At 38.7% G+C, this 26,803-nt stretch overlaps 1 protein-coding gene across 1 annotated transcript in view; it reads left to right on the top strand.

The window, feature by feature from the left end:
* Positions 1-26,803, top strand: part of LOC309416055 (histone-arginine methyltransferase CARM1-like) — a gene marked incomplete at its 3' end in the record, with an annotated part of 71,062 nt that overhangs the window by 14,637 nt on the left and 29,622 nt on the right. Inside the window, exons 2-4 of the mRNA XM_082013792.1 lie at positions 7,084-7,209; positions 20,694-20,797; positions 21,598-21,702. Coding sequence (XP_081869918.1) covers positions 7,084-7,209; positions 20,694-20,797; positions 21,598-21,702 — 335 coding nt within the window. The remainder of the gene's footprint in view (positions 1-7,083; positions 7,210-20,693; positions 20,798-21,597; positions 21,703-26,803) is intronic.

Here is a 26,803-nt window from a genome sequence, read left to right as displayed (position 1 = left end):
GTAGATCTTCCAGTAGGTGCAAATCAAGAGGTTTTCTTCAATGGTTTCTCTAGTTTACAATATAATTATAAAGCCTTTTACAAACTGGTTTTTTAATATAGTGAAGTGTGTCCTAAGAGTATCCTGAAATGTATATTCATGAGAGAGTGAATATAGGCCCCATGGGGTAAGTAGGCTTAATTTTTTCAGTGGTGCATAGACCTTGGGGATGTGCTCCAACCAAAATGGATATGAAATATTTTAAAAGTCAGGCTGAGGAAATGGCGGTTAATTACAGAGTATCTCTGGCATCTGTGAGTAGAAAAGCAGTGCTATCAGTAATGTCCTGTCCACCTCAGCGCAATAATAGCCTACTAGCCTTCTGTAATTGTTGAATATGAATCACATCATATTCAGTGTGATGCAGAAGCAACAAATTGAAATGGTATTGATTGGCCGCCACATTTATTGCCTTGAGTATTGATACCAGAGCACAGTGTCTGATGCTCTTCTGCATTTCGTTGTCCTGAAATAACACAGCATTATGCCACCTGTCTGTCAAGGTGAAGAAAGGTCTGTACATGGCAAATGCATTTTCACTGATGCTGTTGTACTATGTAGTTTCCAGGCTGCCAGGAGGAAAGATCCCCGCACCTAGACAGGTGATCCCAGCACCTAGACCTGTTCCATACAGGTCAGAAAGTGTGGGGAACATCCACAGGAGCTCCAGTGAACACGTATAATATTCCAAGTCAGAAGGCAATTGATTTCACTATACTTTGGGCTTAACTATGATGTATTAACTGTAATTGACAACTAATACATGGCAGAAGACATGATGAGTGAGAAACTTTGGAATGAACTGGTCATTGAATTGATTCCAAAATGACCATTAGCTCAGTCAGTGTAAATGTGGGTTGTAGAAATACTTAAGTGACAGCTGGAAGTGAAAATTTGAGTGCCATATTCCATTATCTTAACATGCACCTAAAATAGGACTAATATTTTTTTTTTTGCCTAACACTGCTTTTAGTACTTTAAGATTAATTAGTGTTAAAAGTACAGACATGTTTTTGTAACTGCTTTGAGACATGCATAGCTTTGAACTTTAGACCAATACCATTGTATTTCCATAACACAGTCACTTATTAGTCAGGATTTGACTCTGCCTATCTAGTTACACTCAGTGATGTATTTGAGAAAAATGTGAATGTTTATCCTAAAATTGGGATAAATTGATGTGGAAAAATAATACTTTAACTTTTTGACAAAACGTTTGCTATATAGTAGCTGAACTATGGCTCACAGTAAAAAAAAAAAAAAAAAAAAAAAACAAAACCCACAAAAAAATCATAAAACCCCCAACAAAAACCAACAACAAAAAAAAACAAAAAACCCACCCAACCAACAAAACCAGGTAATTAAGTGAAGGCCTAGTCTTTCAAATGGTAGAATAGCCTCCAGAAGTTGTAACAAAAACTTACTAGTGACTTCAGTGACCCCTTCCCACAACACTTCCAAGGGGAATGGGCTGCTGGAAGTTGTCAGGAACTAGTGGTAGGGATGCTTAAAGAGTTACCACCAAAAACATCAGAAAGCAAATTATTTTAACACAGATTTGTAAAAGGGTACAACTTAACAGAATTTGATGGCAAGGTTCGCTCTATTACTCACTTAACATGAAAAGGTGTACAAACAGAAACCAAGTTACGGTTGGCATGATTTGCTCGTGGATCAAACTGGGCTAATGTGGCTTATATGTATATTGAGGAGATATAGTAGGGGACACCTTCCCTTTGAGTCATGAGGTTCAGAGTGGACCCCCTTGCTTTTTAAGCTGCTTCTCGGAGAGGAGTCTAGGTGCAGCTGAATCCACTCCTTGTCCCAGACTTGGTCAATGGTTTATGACTAAACGGATGAGGAGTCGGGGATTCTGATGTAGTGCTTGGTGTAACTTTAAAATGACAGCAATCAAATTCACTAACACTATTGAGATAAATCACAATATCAAATCATATATATAACTTAGTAAGTTTTAGGTTAATTACATTACTAAGATTAATGATGTTCAGACAAATCAGAGTATTAAATCATAGCAACATACTAAGATCAGATTAAAGAGAGATAGAGGAAAGATAAACATGTACAAAGGTACCTTTAAATGCCAAACCCTCAGCCCCTTCACTCCCACCCCCCACCCCAATTCAACTGAATATTCATGTGGAATACTTTGCATTGCTGAACAGGTGATCAGCCAAGCCTCTGAGTTGATCGTGAACTTGAGGGTTCACAGGCTCGCAGAGGGGTCCCACTCAGAGGGAGATGCTGGTCGCAGCCTGCTGCAGTCCAGGACTGCTCAAAGGGTCTCACTTGGGACCACTGTTTATAGGCCTGGGAAATGATTGACTTTAGGCATCAGTAAATTTCCATCCTTGCCACAAATAATTTGTGGTAATTGCTAGAATTCTTGACATCCCAGTGATGCTGGTACTGATCCACCTGAATCATAGCGAGGTAAGACATGCTCCAAGACTGTCTGGGGATGGTGAGTTACTCCCATCTAAGCAAGAGTGCTTGGTACAGTCAAGGGGCCCTTAACTGACAAACTCTCTCTGCCAAGGCTTATCAAGCAAGGGGTAGGGCAGGGGCAGGGGGAATGCACCACCACATAAGTACACAGCAGCTCCATATGAAAGTTCAAGAAAAAAGCACAAGAAAGGCATGGACCTGTTAGAATGGGTCCCAAGGAGGGCCATGAATATGATCAGCAGAATGGAACATCTCTCCTATGAGGACAGGCTGAGACACTTGGAGTTGTTCAGCCTGGAAAAAGAGAAGGCTCTGGGGACACCTTATTGCAGCCTTCCAGGACTTAAAGGGGACTTAGAAGAAAGGTGGAGAGAGACTTTTTACCAGTCTCTAGTGGCCTTTAGTGATAGGAAAAGGGGTAATGGTTTTAAACTAAAAGAAGGTAGATTTATACTAGACATAAGGAAGAAATTTTTCATACTGAGGGTGGTGAAACACTGACACAGTTGCCCAGAGAGGTGATAGATGCCCCATCCCTGGAAACATTCCATGTCAGGTTGGACGGGGTTTTTAGAAACCTGGTCTAGTGGAAGGTGTCCCTGCCCATGGCTGGGGGGGTTGGACTACATGACCTTTAAAGGTCCCTTCCAACCCAAACCATTCTGTGATTCTATGATACTCTGGAATGGTATGTTTACTTTCAGAGTAGCCGATAAATGGCTGTTCAAGCCTAGTTGCATTTATCAATCTACACTGAAAGTAAAATGGAAGTAAGACCAAATTACAGCAAGCTAGTTGTATGTCAGTGTAAGTTTCTGGCAAGGCCAGCCTGTAATTACTGTAGACTAATCACTCCCTGTGAACAAACTGGGAGTTGACTGCTTTAGCAGTGGTAATGAGATGCCCTGGAGGCAAGTATTTTTATCCAGAAGGAGGCAGGTTTTATGATTCAAAGTATGCTCTCCTAATGCCTAATAGATTATGCAATATGGGGATTTCTGGAGGAGACTTTTGCCATTATTTGAGAAAGTTTAGGGACCTAAACATGTAAACATACATGACTTTTGTTTGACACAGAATCAGTAAAGCAAGTGAGCTTAAAGTAAACTAAAGTTGATGTAGTGTGAATAGCTTTCTCTTGTGATGAAGTTTTGATTTGTTTGATTTGAAGTTGGATTTGATTCAGAGATCTTGTTATTGAAGTACAGGATTAGCAGACACTGGGTTGGCTTTGTCCTGTTGCAGAATTTGGGAGGGCGGTGGCACAGGGCAGGAAGGTTTCAGGCTCTCTTCATGGCACATCACCCGCTGCAATGTATGCAGGGGAGCACTATGAGACTTAGTTCATGCATTAGTATAAAGCCTGTTGAGAGGCTGTCTTGGCTAGCATCTCTAAATAAAACAAATTATTCCATGAATGGCAGAACTAATGAAGCCTGGTTTTCTTTCAACTAATTTACTCTGTTCACATCTAATCTAATGTCTTCCTTATCCTTTCCCACTGTCACTTCAGAGCTTTCTCCTTCTGTCTGTTCCAGCCCTTTCAGTGATTGCTTGAAGCTACTCCAATGCTATGCATGGTTATGAATCTTCCATCTTCTGCTCATGTTCCACCAGCTGTGGTTGACCCTGGAGCTGACTCGTGCATGAGCTGAGAAGAAAATGTAGCTATTAAGCAACTCTCTTCATTTTCTTTAGCAAGAATGACATACTGGGCCTCTCATGTTTATTCAACTTGCAGGAACACCATGGTTTTGGCATGTCAGCCAAACTTGATTTTCATCAGCTGAAGAGCTGAAAAATTAGGGGAGATGGGATTGCTGATCAGCACAGCTGAATAAACCATGCTTCCCCAGAACTGGGACTGGAATAGGGACTGTCTAGGAAAGCCAGGACTGAATCTATTTAAGTAAGTAAATGGATCCATCCAACCTGGCCTTGAACACTTCCAGAGACGGGACATCCATAGCTTCTCTGGGCAACTTGTTCCAGTATCTCACTACCCTCACAGTAAAGAATTTCTTCCTAATACCTAATCTAAATCTACCCTCTGTTAGTTTAAAACCGTTATCCCGCATCCTATCACTACACTCCCTGATAAAGAGTCCAGTCTCATCTTTCCTGTAGGCCCCCTTCTAAGTACTTGGAAGGCTGCTGTAAGAGCTCCCTGGAGCCTTCTCTTCCCCAGGCCAAACAACCCCAACTCTCTCAGCCTGTCCTCTTAGGGGAGGTGCTCCAGGCCCCTGATCATCTTCATGGACCTGCTCGAGAGGGCAATGTCTTTCTAATGCTAGGGGCTCCAGAGCTGGATGCAGTACTCCAGGTGGGGTCTCACCAGAGTAGAGGGGCACAATCACCTCCCTCGACCTGCTGGCCATGCTTCTTTTGATGCAGCCCAGGAAATGGTTGGTTTTCTGCACTGCAAGCGCACATTGCCGGTTCATACTCAGGTTTTCATCCACCAATATTCCCAGGTCCTTCTCTGCAGGGCTGCTCTCCATCCACTCATCGTTCAGCTTGTGTCTGTGTTTGGGGTTGCCCCAATCCAGTTGCAGATCACTGTGAATGAACCAGGACACAGGTAAAAAGACAATTTCATGTGTGTGCTGAGAGACAATGTGAGCTAGAAATGGGTTGATTCACTCCTGTATCGCTGTACACTGAGAGTCTTTTGCTTTTACAACTAGCTTGAGTTTTTTCTTAGTACTGATTGTTCTAACTAGCTGATGCAGTATATACATGTTTTTAAAAGTTTGTGTGGAAGATGGCATTAATGGTTATGAGTGGGAAAAAAGCTTGCATTTTGGGAAGTGTAGAAAAATGTGTGCTTCAGCTGGGACTTCTGGAACACCGGAAGTCCATGTGCTGACCACTTTGCAAATCTATGAAATACTTTGGCAAAACGTATTAAGCCCAGATAGTTAGGGAACTGCAGCACATGGTGTACAAAAAGAGTAGACCAGAGTAGCTGGCTCTGTTCAGCCCAGGGAATAGAAGGCTGAGTGTGCCTTCAGTTAAAGAGACGATGGTGACAGATTGTAGCAAGCCCAGTTGTCTACCTTCGGTTTGTTCACAAGCCTAAATTACAGAAGAGGCTCTAAACACACGAGTGGGCAGATGTAAAACTCTTCCAGCCGAGGTGGGACATATCCCCGTTCTTGACAACGTTTTTTGCCTGATTAAACTTTTGTTTGACATATGAAACATCATATAACGGTCTTTCACTCTGTTCTGTTCGCTTCTCGTCACAACAGATGCTGTGAAGTGTAAGGCTTTAAAAAAATGTACTGGGTGCTCATATGGTATGTGTCTATGTATGCCTTCTCGCGCTGGTCCTTCAAATGTTGCTGGCAGAATAACACAGCTCAGCAGTGTATAATTACCTTCCTACTGAGCTTTTAATAATTATTTATTTATTATGTCTCTTTGTTTTCAAAATATGTGTTTTCTTCCCCTTCATTCTGGCTTTCCTTCAGTATTTTCTCTTGCACACTTCGTAGTATATTGCAGTGTACCACTTTTCTGTGTTACTGCTGATTTGTGTACTTTTGCTTTTAGATTTCTTTTTGTTTCTGTTTGGCCTTAAACCTTTTAGTTTTTCTGGTTCTGGTGGGTTTTTTGTATTGTTTTATCGTTTTTCTCCAGAAGGAGAACATGCATGGGAGAAGCATAATAACCACTTGTTGTTAGCGCAGTGGACTAAAATGCATGAAAGAATGGTCCAGGGTTATTAAGTCCTGGAGCTTTCCAGCTTGCCTGATGAAGATAGATATAACACAAAACCCCCATAATTTAAAAGCTTTTTGTATTGTAACCCATGTTGACAGCTGCCATTTGCACGAAGTTCCCTTTCAAACCTCTTTCAGGTTTCTGACAGTGATAATGTGCATCTTGCTTGATGTGCTCACCCAGTTGCCTCCGGACAGCTGTGAGGCTGGTAGTAAGATAGTGTGTGCTGAGGTACTGCACCACTTAAGCCTCTGATATCGGATCTCCCTCCTCAAGGAGCACAGTACACAGGCTTGCCCTCTGCTGCTCCTATTCCTAGCCCTGAATTACTAAGTGTTCTTCGTTTGTCTGAAAAATTGCATTCTTTTTTCTCCCATGGTAGGTTTATTGATAGCTGCCGTACATGGTGTGGTACGTTGTGTGTGTTTACTGGAAAAAAGCTAGTTTACTTCTCCTTGTTTAGTCAATGTCACTGATCCCTGAGTCTTTACCCTGCCATCTCATTTGCCAGAGCAGCATTTCTAGAAGTTAAGACATTGGATTACAGAAGCAAAAGAAGTAGAAAAATCATTCATTTAAGACCTTATTAGGATCCAGATAATAATTGTCAGCTTTTTTTCTTCTAGGGACAGGGCAACTTCAAGAAACTATGGATGATGAGTGGGATGGAAACTGTAGGTCACTGGAAAATTTACTTAAGAAATGACATGTTAGAGAAAGTATATTTTCGCTGAGTTATGTACTTCAGATACATGTATATTGTTAATCAAAAGGGACATCTAGTTCTTTATATGATTTTGTTTTTAACTGCTAGAAGTTTTCTAAAGGTTGTTTTTTTTCTTTCAGCTGATGGAGTCTGGGTGTTCAAGTGCTTCCTTAACAGAGACACTGAATACTGTCGTGTGGGAAGACAGTCTGTGTTAATTACATTGGGATACAGCAGTGCCTTCCTCCAGTTCAAGTCACAAGCCGGTAAGTACATCTTGCATTTGTGAGTATCTTCTTCTTCCTGCCCTGCTACTGTATTGGCAAAGTTTGCTTTAAAATATATTGTCTTCTACCTCTGTTTCAGTCTGGCTATTTGAATATCACATTTTTTATGATCATAGAATCATAGAATAGTTTGGGTTGGAAGGAACCTTTAAAGGTCATCTAGTCCAACCCCCCTGCAATAACCAGGGACATCTTCTACTAGATCAGGTTGCTCAGAGCCCCGTCCAACCTGACCTTGAAGGTTTCCAGGGATGAGGCATCTACCACCTCTCTGGGCAACTTGTGCCAGTGTTTCACTACTTTCTCATCATAAAAAATTTCTTCCTTATGTCTAGTCTGAATCTACCCTCTTTTAGTTCAAAACCATTACCCCTTGTCCTATCACTACAGGCCCTGCTAAAAAGTCTGTCCCTGTTTGAAGTCTGTCCTGATTTGTGCAACTTCATTTACCTCTAACCCACTCCAGCTGCCTTTTGTGGAGTTATGGACCATTTGCTTAGTGGACATAACACTTTTGCAAAACAACTGCAGATTAACGCCTGCAGTTTTTCTGCGGATTAATTTTCTGAAGAAAGCCAATGCAGATAACACATTTATATGACTTAACTTCATAAACTCTTATAACTGGTAAATGTAATGCTTTGTGTGGGCAGTCTGCCACTTGTTGCTCTCCATTCAGAAATTGTCTTGCAGATCTGTTTGTCTGTTAACTGAGGTAGTTAAACATACACCTGCAGTTCTTAGGACAGATATTTTGTGTGTAGTGATGTTGAAAAGGAAAATCACACTGTTGTAGAAGCATGACTGTATTTTAGTAGAATGTCGAGATCTGTATTTTTATACTTCCACCTGACTCCTGTTTTTGTATTTACAACAGCTGAGACTTTTTAATATATGCTATCCTCATGTCCTCATACTGGCCTTTGGAAAAGCATTCTTAGTTTTTATGCAAGGGAATTCAGAAGGTTGCCTATTGTGAGTAGTGTGCAGCATGGCCACAAGTAACTTTCAAATTGTGTAACTATAGATAAGATACAGCTTTCTCTTCAGCAATAACCAGGTGTTCTTATATAGCTGCCTACATCAGTAGGCCTGGTGATTTCCAGGAGGCCATTATAGTTATTTCCATTTTATATTGTGTGGAACTGAGGCACAGAGAATTAAGTTTGATTTTTTGGAAGCTTATTTAAAGACAGATACATGTTTCAAAGCATCAAGGACTCAGAATTTGGATGTAGATAGGTTTGTTTTTCCAATGAGTTGGTAGTCCTGTGTTATGTCGACACAATACATGAACTCTTGACCCCCACTCTACTAGAAAATACAGTTTTTAGTCTATCCTGATATTTTTTTTTAGTTGGGTGCCAAATCTTGGTGGCCTTTGAAGTTGCAGGTTGCAGCCTTTCATCTGTATCCATCAAGAAGAACCTTTCACATTTTTCAACCTCTTACCTTACTAAAACAATATGAATGTAACCTAAGAATGACTACAAGTGTCTGTTGTGTTAATATCCATGTACCTGAGTGTTACAATTCAGTATTATGCTTCCATTAAGTTATTTCTCTGGAGACTGCAATATAATATTTTCTCCTACATAGACCCACATTGTAACTGAAGCAATGCCTGAGGTGAGGTTGTTTAGTGATGTGTTAGCTCACTGCTGAGATAATCAATAACTAAAAAGTAAGGAGTCAGGCAAGCTTTTCAGTACTGTTTGATCTGCAATCTCTACCATGTCTTGCGTATCTAGGAAGGTTCTGATTCCAAAAGGCACTGATAGTTTGTAATCCCAAGGCAAAAGAAGTTTCTCATAGTGCTTTTCACCACCTTTACAAACAAATATTTGAAAAAAATCCAGGTAATTTCTGTACAGCTTGGTATTTTTTCTGAGAAGAGTGACTTGAAGATTAACTGGTAAATTCAGTCCTCTCTTTAGCTATATTCCTTGGTGATTTGTGTGTAGTTTATTTATATAGCTATGTATTGTGAAATAGATAAGAAGAGTATAGATAAGTAGCTTGATTTATTAGTTCTGACTGCTTGTTAACATAACAAAATTGAGTGTTTTCTGTTTCTTTTTCTATCTTTGAAACTCAGGGTAAAATTGAAATGGCCTGCTAGTCCATGCAACAACTCATTGATAAAATGCCAGGAATATAATGGATTGGTCAAAATAAGTCTGTTCAGATTAGATGACAAACCTGTTGATATCAAGCAGAATGTGTTGGATGGTGTGTTAAGCTGAAAGTTACTTGTAGGAAATTATTTCCCCATGCCATAGGAATAGCTTACTGGTACCTTCTTCTACATGTTGAATATATCAAATAGCAGCTGGTCTTGAGAAAGTTACATCTTTTTACAAAGAAGTCAAGGCTATAGAGCAGAAGATAACCTTTTGTTGTTTGCTACAAGTGTAGGTGTTACTCTCAGTTTTACGTATTTGCAGATGGGTATGTGTATATAACAAAAATAATGCTGCTGTTAAAAAAAAATGAACTGAAAAATCCTTTTTCATATGTTAAGTGTTAGTTATGAAAACACACTGTAAAAGTCTTAGGTTTAAGTGCTCTGTCTTTTAGAACGATAGAGGAAGATGAGTGAGGAGTTGGGGGAGAGGGAAATTCGTGCCCTGCTTGTGCCCACACAGAGAATTGCTGTTCTGGTTCCAGCATCTAGACAGTCTTAAATCATGGACTGTATCTTTCATTTCCTGCTGAACATATGTTAAACATCTGAGTAGGATCAAGCAGGCAATAAAAATGAACGTTAGTAGCTTACAGGCTTTTCTTTCAAAAACAAAGATCATTTATCTGTAACAGACCAACCAACCAGTCTGTAACTCATCTGTGGAAGGCTTGGTATGTAGCTCTCTATTCCTTGGTGGCCTGCTTAATTTAGCACTTGATTAGTTCATGAGCATAGGATGAATTGTTCTTTGGGGATTGTGGCAGAATGCAGGTTCCGTTCTTCTCTTTCAAGCCTCATAACCCTGGTCTTCAGCCACTTTCACAGTGCCTCCAAGCATTGGACATTCCAATAGTTGGTGTCTGTAGATGTTGTTTTACTAGCACAACTCACCTTGAAAGTTGTCTGTCAGCTCTAACAATTGTGCCACTTACATAGAAGCACAATATAGGTGGAAAAAGTTCTATTTACTGTTTTCAGTTATTTATAGCATATAGAGCTTGTGGATGTCCACATACAGAACTGAGTTAGAGACATAGGAGTGTGTGTGTCTATAGGTACATACATGTATGTGAAATATATTGAAGGCATACATTGAATTTTATGTGTGTAACCACTCATGCTGTTATTGTGGTACAATTCAAGCAAAGGAATATGGTATGTTTTATGGTGATTCTTTTTTTTCCCCCAAATTATTATTCCATGTAACGGCATATGGATCTAATGACCTATGATGCCATTAGCAAGTCACACAGTCCAGAAGGAACAAGTTTGTAGAACAGAACAATTCATGCTGGGCCCCTGGTATGCAAACTATATTCATTTGGGAAGGAGGAAAGAATGGAGGGTATGTTTACTTTGAACTGATCTAGTCTGGTCACATAGATTGAATGACCACTGACTGTTGAAATTTATTCCTGGAGTGCATATTTTGGGTTAATGTCACCCAGATGGATTCCAGTTAGTGTGTACTGAGACCACTCAGTCATGCAAACCAAAGCACTGTAAGTGAGGACAACTAATCGATATGCCTCAAGACCCACAGGTGGCAAGGAAGCTGTTCAGCAGTTTAGGAATTTGTGTCAAATAATATATTTTATGAAGTAAAGGACCAAATTACTCTGTGGTTGTTTGCTAGTTGCTGTTTAAAGTACTGATTCTGTTTTTCAAAAAAGCAAAAAGTAAGAGTTTGGTTACCTGAATCATTTTTTATTTGAGTTAATTTAGAAACTAGTTAAATTCACAAATGTCTTTAATCTTGCAGTTTGAAAGTCTCGCAGAGTTTTATTGCATAAACAACGAGGTGTGACTTGTTGAGAGGAGAACTTATTCAATGCATAGACTGTAACTGCACCTCTGCAATTCACAATGATTATGAAGACCAGCATTTGCTAGTCTCAAAAGAGCAGTAGGAGGTTCTGCTAGTGGAATGACTTTAAAAAAAAAAAAAAAAACAAAAAACACAACAGAAAGGTTTTTACTTTTAAGCCATACTATGTGCACAATTGTAATCCCTAACTTCTCACCTCTATGGCAGAAACTTTGATTCTGTGTCATACTCCAGTTTCTGAATTACTCCACTGTCAAAGTGCTCTAAGCTTTGTAGATACTTTCCCTCAGTTAATTTACACGGCTGTCCCAAACCCTGGGTGGGCTTTGGGAGTATGCAGCAATCAGTTGACCTGTTCAGCTTCAGTGGAATTCAATGTCTGATAATAATTCCTACAACCTTTATATAAATTTGACTACAACCTAAAAACCCATTTCTCTCTGTCTAGTACAACTCTAATGGCTGTTCTAAAGAAAGTGAAACATTTCTGTTTAGATACTCTATAATGCCATTTTACAAATCATGACTACTCTTTTGTAATGTTTTTAGTGTGAGATTGACACAGTGGGGGAAGTTTTCACATATGCTAGTTCATGTTGCTTTGGGGTGTGGTTGCAGCATGGAATTAAAGGTACACCTTTAATGTTCTTGGTGAGAACTGACTGCTTTATTAATTTGCCTTCATTTTTGTTTTATATTAATGTGGATCACTTACTAGTGGGTGGAATGTTCGATTAGAAGAAAATCGATTTTAGTTAGAATGTTCAGCTTGGAGGTGGCACAGTGTTTTGCTTTCTGCTTACCAAAGAAAGCATATATTACTGGTGCTAAAAATAGAAGAGGTTTTTGCTTTGGGAAAAGTATGACTTAGGAAAATTTAATGAAATCTGGAACATGTGTCATTCTACATCAGGAACTTGGTGCCATAAGGCCATCAGTCATGTTTCCTGTAAAAATGCACAATTGATTGAGTCCCCTGTGTTCTGATGAAGGGCTTTCTGACTGAATTTCTAAGCATCTAGTTCTCCTGTACTGCAATTTGAAATAATTCACCCACTAGTGTGTTTGGGACAAAAATCATACCTGTTGCAGAAATCCAGACTCAAAAAAAGTTTGAAAGAAGGATGTGGAAATTTGCTTTATGAAGTAAGCATTGTGGTAAGTGACCTCGTCTGCAAGTTGTAGTTTAATATTCAGTAATGTTCACAACAAAATGATCTAGTGCCGATTTGAAATATTAGTAAATGAGTTGTTGAAATGAACAGAATCCCATTAGTCTAATCGGCTGTATTTATGGCAATGAAAAGCTGTATAGCATAAAGAGAAAAATATTTTGGATAAATATTGTTAAATTGCTGTAAACTCAAGGATTTCTGCAAGCTTTTTCTTCTGAGTCTGTCTGTGCGGTGAATGCTGTTGGAATTTTACTAGGGTACTTGTAACACGTGTCACCATTAATTTCTGAAGTCTAATATTCACAACTGAATAGAAGCAAAAATATCTTCCTCATTTGGAAATAATACTGGAAATAACCTCAGACATCTTATATAGTAATCTGGCCTTGATAAGCTTACTATTTTTACTGCACGTTTCAATTTTTGAAAAGCAGGCATTTTTTTTTCCTGGTGTTTTGTGATTCTGTGGTTCCAAATGGAAGACTGTGTGCCACTTGTTAATTAGGAGACAGCCTGACCTGTCTGATCATTTGACATAGTCCTGGGGTAAGTTATGGACTTACTTCCATTAATTTTTTTTTTTTTTTCAGATGTGGTCAAAGTTATGCCTGTAGACATCTCATCAGTTATAGGCCAAGTTTACTTACTTGGTGCTGCATTTTAATAGTAGCCTGCGGCAGATGATGCACCGTGGCTGTTACCCTAATCTCCTTAGATCAGAAAATTTAACAGCTATTAGCGCTGTTAGTAAAATACTTAACAATTTATTGCAAGTAGCATTGTTTTGGAATGCTGCTGCATGGAGTTCGTGGGGTTTTATTCCCCACTGAGTTTTCTTTCCCTTATTCTGTGTATGTTGGGGTTTTTTCCCCTTTCTCCCCCAACAACCATCCAGGCTTATTGCTGGAGCCTTTTTTCAGTTCCTTCTCCACCCTCTTCCCCTTTGGAGTAGTGAGAGGCTCCATCTGTTTTGAGCAGATGGATGAGGTGCGCTATGTTAATAGCTTGTATTTGTGTATCTGTCCTCTGCTGTGAGGATAAGCATTTTTTAAAGAGAAATCAGTACAGCAGTTCTGCTTGTACAGAGTGCATCCATTTGAGTGACAGTTTGCCAGTAATAGGGTATGAACGTGCCTGCAGGAAGTGCTACAGAGGCCAGGGGCTTCTGCTCTCCTTTTTGGGAAGGGAGTAGTGTGAACGTGACGCCAGAAGCTGGGCTCTTTGGGAGGATGTTCTTGTTATCTTTGATCACAGGAGTATGTTTTAGCTGGCCTTTATTCAGTGTCTACACAGTTCAGTTTTTAGGTTATCTGTGCAGTGATAGCTGCAGAATATCTCTGACAAGTTATCAAACTGTGTAATTGATTAGCATGGGTTTAATGTCCAACAGCAAATGTTAGTTAGCTGAGATGCAAAGCTTGTCAAAACTTGACAGCCAAATGCCTCAATTTTTCAGCAAGATACAGCTTTCTGTCAAGGCAAAAGTTTGCAGATGAATTTCTGTTTTCAGATTTTGATTAGAAAAATAAAGGGGGGGGTGGAATGAGAAATAAATAAAAATCCTAACAAGTTTGGCTTTCAAAGAAAATGTCTAAGAGTTACATTTTTTATGTTCTTTGAAATTATTTGCAAGGGGATCTTTTTTATTTCCTCAGTAAGATCCTTGTGAAAGCAAACACTTCATCCCATGAGAGTGGGAGTTTTCCTTTCCTTCTCAAGGGCTAAGAAAAAAGGAGAAACTGACACTTTTCTTCTGAAAGCTAATAACTCATTCTGTAAGATGAGTTTTGCTCCAAAGAATTGTTTGTTATAGGGTGCACTAGAGTCTGAACTAGGCATTTTTTGCTGCTTCCTGGTAGCTGCTTGCATGAATGTTTTTATCACATGATGTACAATAATGTGTGGAAGCGTACTCCTTACTGGAAGGAGACTTAGTTGTTGTGAAGTAAAAGCTTCTTAGAGTTTTTTTCTAAGAGCTTTTTCAGTTACTGAAAAATGCCTAATGAATTTTAAATAATTTTCCAAGTTTCTTTTTGAATTTTAAAACAGACAGTTTTGGCTTGCTGGATTTTTTTTTTTTTTTTGTGTTATGGACCATAGAACACAAGCTTCAATTCACATCAAAGAGTTTAAGGAGGACTTTTGATCCAGTTAAAATATAGGTGTTGTAAAAACAGGTTTCTTTTCGGCTGGTGAAATGCATAGATTTAAGTGCTGTGTTGTGCTTCCTGCAGTGACTGCCGGTCTGTAGGTGCACCCAGCAGTTGGGCAAGTTTTACAGCCTATTCCACTGTGCTGGAAATAAACTAGTGTCCAGATTATCTAATACAAACTAGATTAGTCTGCATATTCATAGTGGTCTTCAGTCCAGTATTTCCCATTATTTTCAGAACAACATCTGGATAAGGCCTCTTGAAAGAGACATTTGTAGCTTCTGGGGGAGTTTAGAGTTGGGCAGGGGTTTGAGATACTGAAAGGTGTAGATGAAAAGGCAATAAATGTGTCTACATAATTCTGTCCTGAAGAACATTGGGTCATTCTTGTTGGAGTAGTTATTGGGGGTCTTACAATGCATGGCAAAGAGTAAATGCACTGCAAGAGTTACACTTTAAAGCCTTGGTTCATTAATTTGCCACTCTTGGAACATGGCTATAACACTCACAAAGCTTTGAGGGTTTCTTCAACATGCTAGTGGAAAACTTTAGATTGATTTAAGTGATTGGGATGGTGGGGGCACAAGGATTTGTTTTTCAATGAGAACTGTAAATTATTTCCCTGAAAACAGCCAAAACCATTCAAGAAGTGTCACAGCCATCTTCCCAATTTGCAGTTTTTCAGAGAATAAAGCAAAAGAAAGAATTTTGAGAGTGAAAGAAGATATCTGTGCATAGAATAATGAAGCACTTTTATGAAGAAGCTCTGGTGCCCTCCCTCCCAACAAGCATATAAATTTTGGATTTTACAGGATAGATTAACTTTTTGTTTAAATATGACCCCTAATAACCCAGAAAATTTTGTAAGCGAGCAGGACCTTTTCCTTTATAGATGAACAATCGGGCAAAAAGCCTGCATGATTTGTTCAAGGTAACAGAAGGAGTCTCTCAGGACTGGATAGAACACTCTTGAAGGGGTGGCATTTGAAACACTACACTTGGATTACTAGGCAACACCCTTCAGTAACAAAGCATTATACTTGAGTTTGCTTTTGAAAAGATGATAGAAGATCTGAACAGCCTACCTGATTGTTCACCGAGATGAGAAAATCAATTCCGTAGAGCATCAAAGGAAAAGATATATAGAATGCTACAACCTTGATGAAGAATATAGGGCTGAGGATTAACAAAAAATATTTTTTGGCTGCTTTTGAAAAGTATTTTACTGACTTTCAGTTCTGTATGGTTGAGTCCCAGTTGCAAAATAAAGAGTTCCAATGTATGTGACCCACCAGTATTCCAACTGGTTGTTAAGCTAAACTGTTCCTGGTGTAGATCCTTTTCTGGTCCCCTTACTTTATGAAAACCAGACTTTCTTCTTTATTTAAAACCAAAATCAGTTCTAGCTATATTTCTACATATGACAGATTAAGTTCCCAGATTATTAGGAATATCAAAATTAAAATTAATTTTAAGGACCTTGATCAATATGCAGATAAAGCCATATTTCATATCCCAAGCAGAATCACAGAATCACAGAATCATTAAGGTTGGAAAAGACCTTTAAGATCATCAAGCCCAACCATCAACCCAATACCACCACGCCCACTAAAACCATGTCCCAAAGTGCCATGTCTACACATTTTTTGAACACCTCCAGTGATGGTGACTCCACCATTTTCCTGGGCAGCTTGTTCCAATGCTTGACCACTCTTTCAGTAAATAATTTTTTCCTAATAGCCAATCTATACCTCCCTTGGCACAACTTGAGGCTTAATATACTTACTTAACAAAATGTATTCACTGAGAGATGTTTCATAAACATGGTTGTCTAATAACAGTTTCAAATGCATTCATACCACAAAAAAAGGAAGAAAATAGTGTGTTACTTTTAAAAGATCAAACAATACCATCATCAGTTTAATTAGATACAAATTATAATAATTTCTCCCAAGACGTGCAACATCTAAAACTCCTGAGCTCTGAAAAAATTTGGTCTATCCCAAGCAGGATGAAGTATTGGCTAATAAGAGAAGTTCCTTTACAGAAAATATAGGAAGAAAACAGTTTACTGTATTTGCATGCAGAAACAAATGGAGAGAAGACAGGCTATTGTAAATTGTTGTTGGATATAGAAAATAGACTCGCTGGATATAGAAAACGGACTTGAGAAATTCTTTTCTTCTGGGACAGCCTGGAAAAGGAAGAAACATGGTGTTCCTTGTCTGTGTTCAAGGAAGACAAACCTGCTTCTCTTCTCTATAGTAGTGGGGCCCTCTATTTGGGAGCATTTCTTAAATTCAGAAGTAAGACATGTTGAAGCTGTATTTCTTGTGTCTGTGTCATGTGCAGAGTGTTCACAATAATTCCATTTTTGTATATTAGGTGCTAAAGATTTGTTATTTGGCACTTTGCCTTGTCACATAAATGAATGTGTATCAGAATTCTCAGGCAATATGTGAAACTGGTAGTACCTGTTATGAATAATTCCGAGGCAGTTTGCATTCTCTAAGAGATTTCCCTTTTAGAATCCTTTGACTGTTTGCATTCAAAAGAAAAACAAAATCCCAGACTCACATCTGCAACAGTTGTTACTTCCTCACAACTTGATCTTTAGCTTGTAGCTACTTAGCTATAATTTCCCTCAAATAATAAATAGAAGCAACTAAAAGATTTGTGGTGAATGTTTTATTTATAAATGTTGAAGATAAACATCCACCAAACAGATGAGAAGAAGAAAAGAGAAGGAAATTCGTGCTGTAAGGGGACTTTCTGCAGTATATTTATTCAGTCAGTGCAGGATCAGACAAGGCTATGAGGATTTCTCAAAGGTGGAATCATTAAGTTTTCATGGATAAGTTGTAAATCGGTGCTCTTGGCTGCTGTTGCTTTTTTCCACTAGAGTGCATTTTTCACTTCCCATCCAACAACAGCAACTAAATGTGTATTTCTGTTTTTCTCCTCAGATGTGTTTTTCTCTGTGTAGAATGTGGAATTAGGATTTAAAGTTCATGAAAACACTCTTAGATGTGTTAGATCTAATGCTGTTCCTGTTGTTATTGCTGCATCTTTACTGCCATCTAACAGAAGATTTTAATTCTGTATTTTTCTGAGGTTGATGAATGGAATGAGACACTTTTTCTCCTCTATAGTCTGCCAGAGCCTCTTGTGATCTTGCCAGGTACTCTGTTAGGAAAACTTTAAGGGCATCTGAGGTCCATTATGAAAGACTGTGGAGGAACTCCGTCAACCTCTTGTTCTTTCTTCCTATTTTGATGTACCCTTCAACTCAGTAAGTACTAGTTTTGTAATTTGCCAGCACTCTGGAGAGCTCCAGCAGCAAATGTCTTATTTGTGTATAAAAAAGTACTGTATCACAAGGAAATTATACTACTTTCCTTTTTTTAATAGAATAAGAGAATGATTCAATTGGAAAAGAGCTCTTATGGTCATCTGGTCAAGCCTCCTTTGCAAAGCAGGTTCAGACCCAGGTTGCTCAGAACTTCGTACAGTTATGTTTCGAAACTTCCAGAGATAAAAATTTGTATGGCATAACCTCTCTAGGCAAGCTTTTTCAGTTTGTCTTACAGTGTTTTGGTTTTGACATCTATTCTCATTCCTGGACTCCAAAGACACCAAAGATGATGCTCTGAGCTACCAACAAGTCTCTGCAGAGGTATGAAAATAATGTGCGAAGAGTGACTAGAAAAAAAAGGAGTGAAGCACGTTACTAAATCTGTAGCATCATCTTTTACCTTCACATAGGAAAAAAAAGAAAACAAACTGGGAGAAGTTTTAAGACAATGGGCAATTGCCTGGAAAAAAATCTCCACTGTCCAGTGTCAGGCTCTTTTCTCGTGTTGTCTCTTCATGCAGAGAAAGAACAGAAAGACTGAGCTGTATTAAGTTGACTTCTGCATCTTCCAGCAGAAATTTGGCATTGTCTGTAATTTGGGCCACTTCATTTTCATGATCCAGTCACTTACTGTTGCATTCTGACTGTCAACCCAGAGTGGGAGTGAAAAGGGCATGTTGATGGCATTTGTACATTTTCATGGTAATTTGCAGTTAATTCTGAAACCGTTTAATTATTTTGAGACCCCCATATCACCCCAAATTCAGACGTTGAATGTGGCATCTTCTTCCTACTGGAGCTGACAGGCCAGAAGTAACAAAGTGGGACTTTCTCCCACCTGGAAATTGCATGGGAGTATTCTGCAGAGTGGCAACAGATCAGCTTTCTAGCAGATTACCTCATTTGAATAAGCTGGTGAGTTGTGTTTTTACAATTTTTGCCACCCTTACAGTCTTCTACTAGAGTAAGTAGGTTAAACTGATCTGTTCATTCACAGCAAACTAATTCTGTGATGCCTCTTAGAGCTATTGTTCCAGACTTTCAACAAAATTATTTCATTGCACACATTAGACTGCTCATAATTTCAATTGAGAAAAATGGCTTGAATTGTGGATGCTTACAGGTGGACTTTGTTATGTGAGGTAGTCCAGGGGTGCAAGGGGATGTGCCCTCAATTGATTTGGACTTCTCTAAGGAAGTATGTCTGTCTGTAACATTTTTGGTGTGAAATTCTTAATGGTGAAATAATATATGACCGCCCTAAAAATGGAGCTTTTTCCATCCAGTTTTACAGGATTAGTTCTTTCTAGTTGTATAAAAACTGGAAAGCCTGGGTAACAACAATAGCAATTTCTAACACTTTTGCTGGATTCTATGCTGTCTTTATTATACACTTTTTCCAGGAATTTAGAATTTTCTACTGAGGATCTCTCTCTCAAGACCGTACTCAAAAATACTTTTTTGGCCCATTAAACATAGCTTTGCAGCAACCATGCTTATGTTGGGTTGTGTGTAAACATGGGTCTTTGTTTTCCTTCGCAAACAGCCTGACATGGAGCTTGTGCTGATTTCCAAAGCTAAAGGGCAAGTCACTTGCTATCTTTTACATCTTACCGTTTGGATATGCCAGTGTTCTGCAGTGGAAAAGGATCAGCGCAACCAAATTGCTATTTTGAGGATTTCAAAATTTCCTGAAATGATGAGGAAAATTCTCCTTGATTACTGTATTAAGAAGTTTATTAACTATTTGTTTGTTATCATCAGACTCTTTTCTTTCAAAGGCTATTCAAAGTATTGAATTATTGAATTATCTTCAAATTATTAGAGCAATAATCACTTCCCAGTGCACAGTTATGTGTTTCAGGCAACTGCTATTTTTATTTGAAAATCTGTGAGCTGTTGTAGGAGTTTCCTGTCTCTCTGGTTTAGCAAATTATGGATGTGGTGTGGTCTGATTTCTCTATTTTCTCTTGTCTTTGTATGAACAGAAAATGCAAGACTTGCATCCTTGATTTTATTGTTGTCACCTATGCTTCCCCCTTGGGAATTTTTCCTTGCAGTGATTTTTCTAGATACTTTCTCCACTTACTGGCATGTGCCTTTCTTTTGGACATCTAGAAATTACTTTGCTTGGGGAGTTTGATCATAAAAATGGGGACAAAAGCCATTGTGTGAACTGGTGGTTTGGTTTTTTTGGTCCACATGATTTTTCCTGTTACTTACCTAATGTCAGAAATGATCTCGTCCAAGGGGCTATAAACCTGAGCTTTTTAGCTAGACTGCTTCTAAAGGAGATACGTGGTCCTCAGCCTGACTTGTTAGGCCAATTAAATTTGAGTGTGTTACTCCAGGTTGTAAACCTCCTCACGCAAATCCATGCATTTCACAATAACTCTGGGTGGTTCTCTGTGTGAAGCTTGGGTTAGTGTAAATTAACGCGAAATAGCAGGTTGAGGCTTATATTCAGCCCCTCCTCTGTTAGAGTTCACCATCAGAGATGTTTGCAGGAGTTAGCTAACCCGAGTGGAGAATCCTTGACAAAACTGTTGCATGCATCCAGGTGCTTCTCAAAAATCTTGTGATGCTGGCCAGATCTTTCTCTTGTCTGTTTAATGAAACTGTTTGCGGTTTATTTATGAACACCATAAGCCAAATGAAGCATTTCTCTCAAGTGTGACTGTGTTATCTTGTCATTGGATGTTTATCTTGATTTACCAACCTTGTGTTTTTTGCTACCTTTGTTTTTTCTGTTTTTCTTTTCCAGAATGCAACACATTTTCACATGCTTTGAAGAGATACCATAGCCGAAAGGAGAACTCTGTGTTCAGTCAGCGAACAGATGAAACATCCGCTGCTCAGTATTTTCAGGTATAGGAACTTCAGTGTGGTGTGGTTTAATCCCAGACAGCAACTAAGCACCACACAGCTGCTCACTCTCTCCCCACCTGGTGGGATGGGGGAGAGAATCAGAAGAGTAAAAGTGAGAAAACTCGTGGGTTGAAATAAAGACAGTTTAATAGGTAAAGCAAAAGCCATGAGCACAAGTGAAGCAAACCAGGGAATTCACTCACCACTTCCCATGGGCAGGCAGGTGTTCAGGCATCTCCAGGGAAGCAGGGCTCCATCATGCAGAGCAGTTACTTGAGAAGACAAACATCATCACCCTGAACGTCCTCCCCTTCCTTCTTCCTCCAGCTTTCTATGCTGAGCATGATGTCTTATGGCATGGACTATCCCTTTGGTCAGCTGGGGTCAGCTGTCCCAGCTGTGTCACCTCTCAACTTCTTGTGCATCCCCAGCCTACTCGCTGGTGGGGTGGTGTGAGCAGCAGAAAAGGCCTTGGCTCTGTCTAAGCACTGCTCAGCAGTAACGAAAACATCCCTGTGTTATCAACACTGTTTTCAGCAGAAATCCAAAACACAGCCTCATACTAGCTACTATGAAGAAAATTAACTCTATCCCAGCCAAAACCAGCACACAGTCCCAGCTTGTAAAATCTAAGTTACTGTTTTTTGCTTGACCTTAGTCACCAGGTCCTTTAGAAAGATAGCTTAGGTTTATTCAGAGGGTGGTCAGGACCTTGGTAATCTAAGTACCAAGTAATTTAAGGTGAGATTGATGGAAGATGTGCTTAATTTTTCTTTCTGTTTCTTCTCCTTTCCTTTTAGTTTTATAGCTGGCTGTCTCAACAACAGAATATGATGCAGGATTTTGTGAGGACGGCCACTTATCACAGAGCTATCCTACAGAACCACACAGATTTTCTAAACAAGGTATGTTCTCTTAAGAGTCTTAAATATTCCAGTATGCTGCTTAGGCTCTAAACTTCAACTTGCCTTGTAGAGCAACACTGGTCAGACTGGAGCCTTTTCTCACCTGGGACTTTGTGCATGAACATACCAATTCACATGTGCTTTATATTAACGTTACTGTCAAGTACATGGATTACAGTGCATGATGGCGATGGTACATCCTCTGGATGAATGGTGCCAAACATGGATCCAAACATGAGCTATGAATTCCTCTGCTGCCTTCTGTGGACAATCTGGGAACCTACATATACGGTTCTTGACATTTTGGGCTGTTATCATTCCTATTTGGCTTCTTAGAGCTCATATACAATATTAGCTTCCTTATCTTAACTCGTTGACTATGTATTTGGTATTGCGCTCTATAGTCTCTTGCAAATACCTGCAAAGTTATCCTAGTTTGTCTCTTTCATGGAGGTCTACACTGAATGTTTTTGCACCCAACAGTCGTTACAAACTGAGCAAGCACATAAGTGGCTGCTGTGACTCCGTTTGTACCTGGCAAAGATTGGAAACAATGCCAGAACTTACAACTTCAGATGCCAAACTCATCTCTAAAATATGTACATAGATCTTGGAAGACTTTAATGAATATAGCGATGATTATTACTTTATCTAGTCCTCTGCCCCTCACATTTTCCAAACAAAGTACTTCAGCAAAAGACAAAAGAAAACTTACAGTGAGGAGATGTAGGACAATCTGCCTCCCAGCCACAGGTTGTTTTCTAATATAAGTTTTTAGGCTCCTTGAAATGCAAAGCATAGGATTCGTACATTTTACCAATTTTTAAAATTTTTTTATTGCAATTAGTCACACTAACTAGAGACTTTCTGACCCTTCTCAGGACCAACCCCTATCCATGTTCTTCTCTGATTTCACCCTTAGTGCAGCAACAAATTCCATAGTATAATCACATATTATGTGGAAAAGCATCTCCTTTAAGATTTTTAATTTATCAGCTTTCTAATTCTGTCATTTTGCTCTAAGTTGTGAGACAAAAGAGGATTGAAGTTCTAATTTTCTTTGTATCGTTCCTCCATTGTGTCAATTTTTATGGTCTCTTCTTATGTCGTCTTGCTTCTGTTCAGTCACTGTTTTGAGTCACTGTTCAGTCCTCTCAGTCTTTTTCTATACGAAGAAATTGCATATGCCCTGTTACCATTCTTGCCATCTTTCTCAGTGTCACCATTAACTCTTCAGCATGTGTTTTGAGAAGGATTGGCAGGAGTTATGCATGGTAGTGTGGCCAATACCATACAATTGATTTATATTATAGAATTCTTTACTGTACTTCTCATAAATCTTTTTTCCTGAGACTACATCTGTCCATTGAGCATTGATCTTTATCAAACAGTTCATAATGGTGCCTAGGCTCTTTGTTGATGATCATTCATTTAGAACTTGGATGGTACATGAACAGTTCATATTTTCCACAAAGTTATATTAATCAGCACTGTGTTTAATTTATCTGTTCATTGTCCAGTGGCCTACCTTTGCTAGCTCGCTCTGTTCTTTAATCATGGGATGTTGTGATCTGCATATCTTGCTATGACACTGCTCATGTCTCTTAATGAATTAATAAAAACAAGCAAAAAATATTAGACTACATGTGACCTTCTGTAAGCAGATAGGCAGTTTGTAAGCAGCAGCCTAGCAGGAATGTTTTCTAGGTCTCCAAATGTCAGCTGAGACCATGTGAACTCTGTTCATGATGTTTGGGCATCACACTGAAAACAAAAATGATGGAGAAAATGAAGCTACAATTTTTTTTACTTTGTTGTAATTTTTTTGCCTTACCTCCTCTTCCCTTCCTTTCTCTCATCTTTATGTGTGTGCTTTCTTTTAAAAGGAGCCTCTGACTTCAACTCACACCAGCACAAATGGCTTTACTACATCACAGAAGAGAGTCTTTAATAACATATAAGCAAATAGCGAACAAAACATTTCCCTTTAAATGTGTAGCATATTTATGGCCAAAATGAGGAGAGTTGTAAGCATGAAATTTATCTGTACTGTTTTAAGATCATTATGTTTTAACTTTTAATTAAGTTTAGTAATAAATTCAAGTGCAGCTGATAACATATCTTTGCCATGCACCTTAGGCAGACTGTGCTTCTTTAAAAACTACACTTAATTATTTACTTTCATAGAAATTAATCAAACCTTTATAGAAATGAAACAAATAGGTTTCAGTGTCTGTAATTTCTTTCATGCCTGAGACAATCTTCCTGTCCTATTTAGTTCAATGAGTTTTGTAAACTAGTGTTGTGCACAGGGCTGCTCCAGTTTGCTATAGGCATGAGAATCAAACCCCAAAGCAAGTCGTATTGGATGATACCAGCTCGGTAAGTTGACCTACTGTATCATTAATGGATTAAATTTGGTACTGGAGTATGTAACTTGAATATATGGTGGAAGAAACAGCAGAAGGAGAATTTTATTTGCTATGGCTTCTTGCCAAAAACGATGCTTCCATGTTATAATGCAAAAGGCAGATTTATCTCTGTAGGTAACATATCCATTCCATTTTTGTGCCTGCAGTAAGGAATTCAGGTTTTGCATACTCTCTACCTCTGTATGAAGTCTTGCTGCTGTGCAGTAGTACAGCTTGCTTGCTTTTGCTCTTGATTTGTTTATTTTCCCAACTGTTGGAGGTGCCTTGGCTTCTCTTCAGCTTACCTAATAGTAAGACTATTACAGACTGGGTGTTGTTGGCCACCTAGAAAATGATCTTTCTTTTTTCCTGATTCTGTTGAGAAATGGCAATTTTCAGAATAAAGGTAGCTGAAAAAATTGAACTACCTACACTGTGGCAAAATGCTTTCCCATGAGAACCTGACAAACCCATTATGCTGAGATTTGATTGATTGGAAATATGGCAACTATACTTATCCTACATCCAGAAGCTGTAAGGCAGGCAGAAACATTTAATGATGACAGTGAGGAGATAAAGGCAAAAAGAACATAGTTATTTTAATACCTCCATTATTGGAAAAAGTTTTATTCAATTGCTATTTGTCTTATTGTTTCCTACCTATTCTGCATCACCCCAATATATTTCTTTACCTTTGCTGCCTCCCTCCCTAAACTCTGTAATGATTTGTTATACAAATGTTTTTGCTTAGTGAAGGGCTATCTGGTGATAAAGTATTTTTTTCCTTATTCTAGGCTTTGTTTTTTAAAAAAATATGTGTATGAGAAAATGCAACAGGTTATCCGAGTTGTGAAAAAATTAATTCTGGAACCTCTGAGAGGGTTCTTGGTCATAAATTCAAACACTGTTAGATATAAAGTATTTTAGGACAAACTGGGAGTAGTGCTTGGATTGACCATTTATGTCTTGAAGCTTAAAAGAATAAGGGGAACTCATTCAGAATCCAATTAATCTGAGGCTACATTCTTTACAATAATATGGTAATTCTTACCAACATATACTCCTTTATATTTACTCTTAGTAAAAGCTCTAAGGCAACTCCTAATTTTTTTAGTAAAACTTTGTCTTAGATTTTTAATTGTTATAAAGCCAAAAGGGGGAATTAAAAGTGTTTAAATTGGTTATACTAAAAACAGGCTTATGACACACTTTTACAGTAGTAGTGTATAGTGCTGTTTCAAACTGGGTGAAGTCTGACATTTCTACTTCTTTTGAAAATAAGCCTTAAGTTCTGAGCCTTTTGAATTTTTTAACTTGTAGTCTATTTATGAATAGCTTACTTAAAAGAAAAGCAACTAGAATTAGAATATTTCCCATGATCCTGGATGAAGGATCGCACAAATTAACCATTCATATTGTGCAAAGGCATATGCTAAAAATATTTTCTGTATATAATCTTGCTGATACATAGTCATTTTGAATGATGAATGCCATTGTAGATAGGACATTTTTGTTTTATGTATTTGCCTGTTGTTGCTCTTCCTTGTTTGACCTCTGCCACACACACCCCCCCTTATTCAAAAGTGTTTTTCAGGGCTGTAATTGTGCAAGTACTTAAGCATACAAGCATATTTGCACGTGAGTAATTCCCATTAAATTCACATTAGAAGAGTTATTCATCTGTGTAGGTGAAAGCAGGAGCAGTACTGGACTGTGGTCAGGGAGGTAGAGTATAGGTTATTCCTGACTCAGATTTCTGATAATTGCTGATGTAGCTGCATTCATATTTCAAAGTAAATACTGAAGTACATACAACCTACTACCTTTCCTCTCAATATGCTCTACATCACCCAACTATCTCTCTATTATTTTAAAACTCTATTTTGCAAAAAGAAACATACGAGTACCATGTATTGTTATTTCACAGCACTTTGTCTTAGTAACTGTTTTTATACCTCTGTTAGGACACTCTTCCTATCTAGAGGGAGCAAAGCTTTCTCTAGGAAATAATAGCAGTAACAGTAATGCCACTTGGGGAGCAGAGTGTGCTATTGCAAGTTCACTGGATTAAAGTAACTTGGGTCAAAGAACCTCTGGACATCTCTAGTCCAAACCTCTGCTGAAAGCGGGGCCAACTAGACTAGGTTTCTTAAGATCTATCGGGTTACATTTTGAATGATCCAGGGATGCAGATGCTACACACTCTGTAGGCAACCTGTTCCAGTGTCTGACAACCCTCATGGTGAAAAAGTTTTACTATATCTGTTGGAATTTCTTGTGAAACAACTTGTGTCCTTTACCTCTTGTGCTATCACAGTGTGTCTTCAAGAAGAGTCTGTCTCAGTTTTCTCTGAAGTCCCATTAGGCAGATGAAGACAGCAGTAAGCTCTCCTGTTTAGCCTGACTCCTCTTGTTAAAACTAGACAAATCCATTTCTCAAGCCTTTCTTCATATGTCATGTCTTCCAGCCCTCTAATTATGTTGGTGGACCTCCATGGGACTTGCTTCAATATGTCAGTGTCTGTCTTGTGCTGGTGAGATCAAAACTGGACTGAGTTCCCCAAATGTCATCTTAAAAATGGCCTTTCCCTGACCTCTGCTGGTTATACTCTTGCTAATACAGCGCAGTATACAGTTGGCCTTCTTGGCTGCAAGGACTGACTTGTATTCAGCTTGTTGTCCAGCAGGAG

The sequence above is a fragment of the Phaethon aethereus genome (assembly GCF_964289735.1).
Source record: "Phaethon aethereus genome assembly, chromosome: Z".
NCBI lineage: Eukaryota > Metazoa > Chordata > Aves > Phaethontiformes > Phaethontidae > Phaethon > Phaethon aethereus.
Note: the sequence above shows the minus strand (reverse complement) of the source record. Positions and strands in the feature narration are given on the sequence as shown.